Genomic DNA, 7,921 nt, shown 5'->3' on the forward strand with positions numbered 1-7,921 from the left:
AGCCGTGCTCTTACATGCCGTTACAAGCAGAGCATATTGGAAACAGGTTGTTGCTATGATTAAATGAAAGATTTAGAATTGTTAGTTTGACATATCGACCTCCACTTTAAGTTCAACAAGATAAGAATAAGGGATCTCCACTTGATTTGGACCATTCTGTGAATATGTTCAAAACTGAAACAAAGGTTCAAATGAGAATAATAAGTTCTTCACTTTATTACAGATCGAATTACAGTAGTTCCAGATAAAAAAAAAGGAAAAGAAAGAAGGGAAGATATGTCTAGCTTACTACAACCCACAGGATACATTACAGCATGCTCAAACAACATGAATTGAAGTAAGTCTTCATAATTTATTACATGCCAGACTGCACTTCAGGATGAAAGCGAAATGTTCTGGGAGAAATTTGTCTATCTTTTCGAATAGCATAATTAAAAAAAGTGCAGCACTATAACATTGAAATTTAAAGAGAGAATAACTAGTCCACTGACTCCATTTGCAAACACACAGAATTACCAGCATTCAACTTCAACGCGCTCGAGAAATGCCTGTCGCCGGTAATCCCATCCGTGAATCCTCCTGGCATCTTTTCTGCACGCAAGTGCTTGAGCAACCGAAGAAATTCAAGACCTTTTGGCACAGCTTTCAGATTCTTCAGCGCTCGGAGTTCCAGATAGGCCAAGTTCGTCATGGCGCCATCGCTTATCTCTAGTGAATTCAAGTTTTGCAGCCTTATCAGGTAGAGTTGCCTGAGTTTTGGGAGCCATCCATCCTGGAACACCAGTGCTTCCCCACCATATGCCTCACAAAGCTCAAGGTAAACCAGGCTTGGCATTTGCGACAAGGAGCCGAGAGGATCTTGCGTGAGCCCAGACCAGCGCATCGACAAGATCTTAAGGTTCTGAAAATGGCCAGAAACAGGGAAGATCACACCTTCTGCTAATCTGCCATACAAGTAGAACTTCTGCAGATATCTAGGAGCTCTGAACTTTTCCAAACTGAGGACTTCGTTCATGCCATGTGTCGAAACCGCCAACCTTGTAAGCTTGGCCATCTTTCTAATGGAAGTCCAAAGATCTTTCGCGTGTCCCGTTGACACATTAGTAATGCTCAATGTCCTAAGCTGTGTCAGGTGGCCCAGATTTTCGACGAGATCCTTACTGGCTTTTACCTCTCGGAGAGTCTGCAAACACTTGAGAACACCGATGTTACCTGGAATGGATGTGCCATATAGGCCTTTGCTCACAAACAGGTGGCGGAGGCTTGTGAGCTGCGTTATTTCACGTGGCAACTTGTTTACAGACGTATCCCTGAGATGAAGTGTTTGCAGGTTCTTAAGCCTTGCCACTGACTTAGGTATCCTCTTCACTTTTGTGCGTGACAAATCAAGGTAGTATAAGTTGAATAAACCAGCAATGGCATTTGGGAATTCTTGGAGCAAGGAGTATCTGAGACACAGGACCCTCAATAATCTGAAACTTGAAACTGCAGTACTAATCCATGGAACTGTCATGCATCGATCAAATAATAGAAATGACCGCAATTGCTGCCAAGCTGCACCTGGCTGAAAATCCTGGCCTCCAGTGTTGACTGACACACGGCGTGCTGCATCGCCAAGGCTTGTTACATCTGGATGCTCACATGTGAGAGCAAACAGTTGTTTTCTAGATGTTGTCCGGATAATTTCTTTCACCATATTATGCAATTCAAATCTTCTTGCCCTTCCAAATACATTCCTATCAACGACTTCAATCAGTGAGCGCTGAGTAAGCTCTTTCAGGTACTCTTCCGCCACTTCCTCTGGTGTCGTGTCTGTTCCTCGGTCTTCAACAAAACCTTCAGCTATCCACATTCTGATTATCCACTTACGTCTTATTGGGGAATCTTCGGGGAAAAGTCCACAGTAAAGGAAGCAATTCATCAAATGCTTTGGGAGATCATTTAAGCTTAAATGTATAACATCTGAGACCCAGCTGAGCTCCGGATTATTTGTAACTTGCCAATTAAGTTGATCATAGAATGATGCCCATTCTTGTTCATCCATGCCTCTACATGACAAAAGGCTCCCAATTGCTTCAATGGCCAGAGGCAAATTTTGGCATTTTGCAAGAATTCTATCTGCCTGAGTTTTGAGACTTGCAGGACATTCCGCCTCAGTGAGCTTTGAGAATGCCTTTTTGCAGAAGAGCTTCCACGAGTCATCAGGTGAAAGAAAGCCAATTCTAATACTGTTATTACCTTGCGCTAACAATGCTGTGCCTTCAATTCGAGTGGTAATAATAACTCTACTTCCGAATACATTATTTGGGAATGCACGATCAAATAATAACCAAGAATCTTTATCCCACATGTTGTCTAGAACAATAAGGTACTTCTTGTCCATAAGATAACTGCGGATCTTCACCACCATGGCATTATGATCATCAATAGCATGACCCATTGATTTGCTATCCAGTTGATTGAGAATTTTACTTAAAAGATTTTCAATCTGATAATTTTGTGACACAGAAACCCATGCATGACACTTGAAGTTATTTAGGATATCATGCCTCCTCCAGATGCTACTTGCAAGGGTGGTTTTACCTGATCCTCCCATGCCCAAGATAGAGATAATAGCACGATCCACACTGTTATCATTTAGGCAATCGATCAACTTTTGTGCATATCCTTGTTGCCCCACAATTGCATCATCATCATCATCATCGATATTAAAGTAGGATGAATCTGACAGGTATATTTGGCGATTTATATTATTGCTCAGAGTTTTTTGACCATTGTCAGATATGTTGATGCCATATCTCTCTCTCATAACTGTCATGTGCTGAAGGCGAATCTTCACTAACTGAAGCTGAGAAGAAACATTATGCCATGTTGTCCTGTTCTTTGAGTGACAGAATGTCTTCTTCAGGAAGCTTTCTGTGCCACCCATCTTCCCAAGGAGAAATGCATATTCATCAATAATATCCTCAACTTCAAAGGCAATCTTTCTTACAAGTTTTAGCCAAGATACAAAAATTTGGTTATTTCTATCCTGTAGCTGCACTTGACTTATGTATGCTTGCATTATTTCAAATTCACTCTCGATTTCTTTCATACTGTTTTCCACTTGAAACAAAATGATAATTTCTTTGCCCAACCGCGATTTGATTCCATTGAGTGCAGCTTTTCCCAGGGTGGTAGCAATTTTGGAAAGTAACACTAATATAAGAGCCTCTGCCATGGTTCTCTTCAGCTACCAGAAGGTTTCCTACTGGATTCGGCAAATAACAATAATAAACAGTACAGCCTTCATGCAGATCTGCAATCAATTTTAACTTTTAGGTAATAAATGAACAATCAATCAACTATCTGAAAACTCAAATAGTAAATAATTCTCATTCTCAATGTGTAAATCTGAACCCATTATTTGTACACACCAATGATATGCAAAATCAAGAGAATACCTACACAGATATGCCCAGTATCTCGATTAAATGGAATGTAATATGCTCTGAAATGCCTGAAAGTGACACTAATCCTTTTTGTTTAATCAAGATTCAAATTAATGTTTGTCATATGTCAGTTAATGGCATGGTAATGTGCATGTTCTCTTCCCTAAGATTGCACTGTCAAAATGGGGAGGCATACACCATTATCAGAAGAAATTAGCATTGCTCTACCCAAGTCAAAGTGAATGGTTTGAATACAGCAATTCCATGACACAAGTTTACCAAGATTCGAGAACAAAGGAGAAACAGATGCACCATAGTCTTGTGACTGTGTCAGTGTCAAATCAGCAGTCTCATGTAGTGAGATTTAACATTGATATAAAGCGTGCCATTATTCAATCTAACGGAAGTACCCAAGTAGGCAAAAATGAACTCATCAAACTGCCTACGCCTGCCATTCCATATTGACAATAGCTATTCAAAGGAAGGCCCAAATATGGAAGTTTTCTTGTATCAACTATATGTGCTAAACCAAGCAAATATCATGTGCTACAGAACCTTGCTTCTATTGTTCGCTAAGGTATACACATAGTAATAATAAAAAAATGTGAGAACATAGTAATTCAGCGTAGGATATCATTTATGTATCACCAAATTTTCATCTTTAAATACACATCGAGAAATTTTTGCACGACGTGCTATACCTTTTACTGTATTTATTTGACTAGTTGCGTAGGATATTTCTGGGCCAGGGGTACCAATTTAGTTTTCCATACTTCATTCCCAGCATTGTACAGTTGCATATGACAAAAAAAAAATACAGCATATTTTGAATTGACAAGAGAAGAACTCAAAGGCATTAACGAAGGGCACCAGCTATTTAACTTGTGTAACAAAGATGCAAATGGTGGTGTGAGGAGCCGACCAAGCAGGAGAAGACAAATGATAAAATGCTACAATTAGAATTAGATAGTGTTTGTGCAAGAACTGCCGCTTTGGGCTAAAATCTCTCTCTCTCTCTCTCTCTCTCTCTCTCTCTCTCTCTCTCTCTCTCTCTCTCTCTCTCTCTTCAGCGAGGCTCCATCAGCTTGTTCCTCAACTCGACGACTCGGGGCGGACGCCGACGACGGACGGGCGCTCCGGCGGCGGGGCGTCGGGTGCGGCCGTGCGCGTGGAGTCGCCGGAGAATGAGGACGAACGGCGGTTCTCTTCTATCTCTCAGTCTCTCCCTCCCTCTCTCCTTTTCAGTTTTTTTTTCGATTGCTACACAAATAAGCGAAATTTTTAGGGGTTTTTTTTCGATTGCTACACAAAAATCAACGTAACTTGCAAAAAAAATCTATCTCCTACTTGCATTAAAATTTAGAGGAATGTTTGAGAACGGAATTCCGTTCGAACGGGACACTTAATTTATAGAGGATGACGTCATCCCACGTTTCTACTTTCTCCCCGTGAGTCTAAAGTCATCCTGCCCCCACTCGACACGCTCCCCCCTCCCCCATCCCCGCGTCTTGAACCAACGTTTGTGGCAACATAGACAATGACGTTGGTTGCAGGCTTGCAGCAACAGTAGGAGACAAGGATCGAGTCTAGGGAAGGGAGAAGAGGAGAGAAGACGTGTGATGCTTGATACTTATACCTCGCAGGCAACCATGATATCTGATACCTTACTGGTGCCCAGTACCAGATCTGATACCTGATATCTTGCAAATACCAGGTAACAGGTTTGATACCTATGGGTGCCAGCCATGATACCACAGGTACTAAGCATGGTACCTACTGGTACCATGTTTGATATTTGGGTATCAGTCGTGATACCTTACATGTACCAAAGCATCATCGCAATAAGAACAAAAAATCATATGTTAATCGAGAGAGAGCTGAATAAAAACCAATAAAGGAAATCAATTCCATGAAAAAAGTCATCATAGATGTAGAAACACCAATAGAACATGTAGAACCCAAAATCAAATGCAGAATAAGACAATGCGAGAGATTGGAGGTCGCGCGCCTAGATCTAGGTGTACGGATCCACACCACAAGAGGTCTTGTCCTTGATGACGGTAACCTCGTCGACGATGGCCATCTCCTGCAATGTGGTGAGCAGCTTCGCCTCCATCATGTGCTTGGGCACCTACCCCACGACTCCTCTACTCCACGCACACCTCCACCAGCAACAATGAAGGCGACGATGATGGAAGCTTCCTCCACGCCCGATGCGCCACCCCACAAGTCCAGCCACCGTTGTCACCTCCATGCTCCATGAGGGTGGTAGTCACACACAGAGAGAGAGAGAGAGGAGGGAAGGGGAAGAGATGAGAGGACAAGGTTGAATAGGTGGCGTGGAGAGTGTCTACGGAATACTGTTGAGTAGTTTTTCTGTAAAATTTATCTTATATATTCAGGGAAGCACAAGTGATGTGGTAGTGATCATGAGTGTATGACTCCGATTATCAGGATTTAAATCTTGTTACCCACAAATATTATGCATATGTAGGTTGGTTTTTAACATGATTTTAGTAAGATTAGGGATGTGTCATTGGTTTTAGTCTCTTAGAACGTGTGCTAAGGGACGCATTTGCGGGGGGGGGGGGGTGGTGTGAGTGTGGTGTTGCATGTATAGTGGTGTGTGCAGGGGTGGCAATAGGGGTGGCAACGGGGATGGGTCCGGACCGGGTTTGACAAGAACAGCCCCGTCCCTAGTCCTTGACTTTTTCCCCTAGCTTGGCCATGGTCTCTACGTGGCGAAAGTTACGTTGTCCTTGGCCCCGGCGGATCCCCTACCTTGATCAGAGCCCCGTTGATTAGGAAAAGAAAGAAGAGACGCACCAGGAAGGAACATGAAGAAGGTCGAAGCTGGTTGCCGCGTCGAACGAATGTCGTCTGCCACCTCACGGCCTCACCGGATTGGAGGGAGTAGAGGCTGAGCTTTGGCTCCTGACGTGTCGCTAGGGTGGAGGTTCTAGGCAGCTACTGGTCAGGAGTGCTGACTGCCGCCTTGCCGGAGGGAGCTATCGTCCATCTTCATAGAGGGACTGGATCGAGGCCTGTTGTCGCTGCTGTGTTGAGGAGGCGAGGGTCGCATAACTCTCATATGGATAGAGGAGCCAGAGAAGATATGAGGTGGCATCTTTGAGGGTGGGAAGAGGACTCCCCTTCTCTGGACTCGAGTAGGAGGCGTAGCAGCACAAGCCGATAGGCAAATGCGGGAGTGGCAAGTCAAGGGAATAAGCAATTGGAGGTTGAGTGGGGATTAGGTATCCAATTTTTTACCCTCTGTTTTATTGAGCTTCTGGTTGGACCAAATTCTCGTGTGCCGTTGTACTTTTGAGGCCCCATGGGGACCCGCAGGTGGAGATCTCAACCCGCCCTCATCCCCGGCTGAGGTCGGGGCTCTGTCCCAACAGACCCAAGGAGGGAAATCCTCCCTAGTCCCGACCCCCATTGGCACAGGTCCCTAATCTGGTCCGAACCGAACAAAATAACCCTGTCTAGAAAGAAGAGTGGGAATAGGCCGATTTGCAAAAATATCGATACTAGAATTAATTAGGTGATGTGCAACATGATTAATATTGTTAGTGGCCAGTGACTGAGCAATGGATTGACTATTAACCGAGAGCATCTAAAAATGAGAGATGCTCCTCTTCCATTCTAACTTATCCCTTCAACCAAACACTACTGGGATAAGGCCCTTCAAGAAAAATGGGATTGTAAAAAAAATATAAGAACAGTTAATTTTTACCGCTGGAACAATGGTAATCCAAGTGTCCGGTACTTAATGGTCCAAGTGTCCAGTTATACTTAATGTTCAGTGACTGAGCCCAGTAAAGTTAGTGGAAAATGATATATATCTAAATATTATAAATTCTCAATGGGATTAAAATGCATGCATGCTTTTTATGGTATATTTCTAAAGTTAGATAAGGATGTTATAATTAAGTTCCAAACCAAATTTCCCCTCTAATTTTTCCCCGTGCTGGGTTGGGAGCAGGGCGCTGCTGGAGAAATGCATGGTCACTGAAGGATAAACAATTACTCCAATTAATCATTGAAGCCAGCGAATTCCAAACAAATCAACCATGCACCCGTCAATCAATTAGCAAAATTTAGGTGAAGTTAATTTGCACACTGAATGACAACTAACCTTCGGGATTGAGAGAAATTAAGCTAGCTAGAGCAGAAGCAACTAATTCTCATCGGAGACCATACAAGCTGACAATTTGTGAAGCAACTGATAAACAACACTTACAATATATATACTCTCCCTGCATCGCAAAATATATGATGTTGGTTAGTTAAAATGGAAACTAACCAACCTCATAAAAAGAGACGGAGAAAACAGAGGGAGTATATAATTAATCTTTCTTTAAAGGAACGGAAGATAATAAGGGAGGAAGTAGTAAGATCGAATCGATTGAGATGCGTACCTAAGAGAGCTAGCTTCTTCTTCATCTGCTATGACTATGGCCATGGCCTTGCTCCGAACGAAGAAG

General features: G+C 42.9%; 1 protein-coding gene across 1 annotated transcript; it reads right to left on the minus strand.

Moving 5' to 3' along the window:
* Positions 1-243: 243 nt before the first annotated feature.
* LOC127757882 (disease resistance protein RPM1-like) lies at positions 244-7,921 on the minus strand. Its single transcript, XM_052283473.1, has 3 exons — positions 7,856-7,921; positions 7,573-7,693; positions 244-3,298 (listed from the first exon to the last, which is right to left on the minus strand). The coding sequence occupies exon 3, from the start codon at positions 3,218-3,220 to the stop codon at positions 479-481; it is 2,742 nt and encodes a 913-aa protein (XP_052139433.1). The 5' UTR covers positions 3,221-3,298; positions 7,573-7,693; positions 7,856-7,921; the 3' UTR covers positions 244-478.

Source organism: Oryza glaberrima, chromosome 12, assembly GCF_000147395.1.
Source record: "Oryza glaberrima chromosome 12, OglaRS2, whole genome shotgun sequence".
NCBI lineage: Eukaryota > Viridiplantae > Streptophyta > Magnoliopsida > Poales > Poaceae > Oryza > Oryza glaberrima.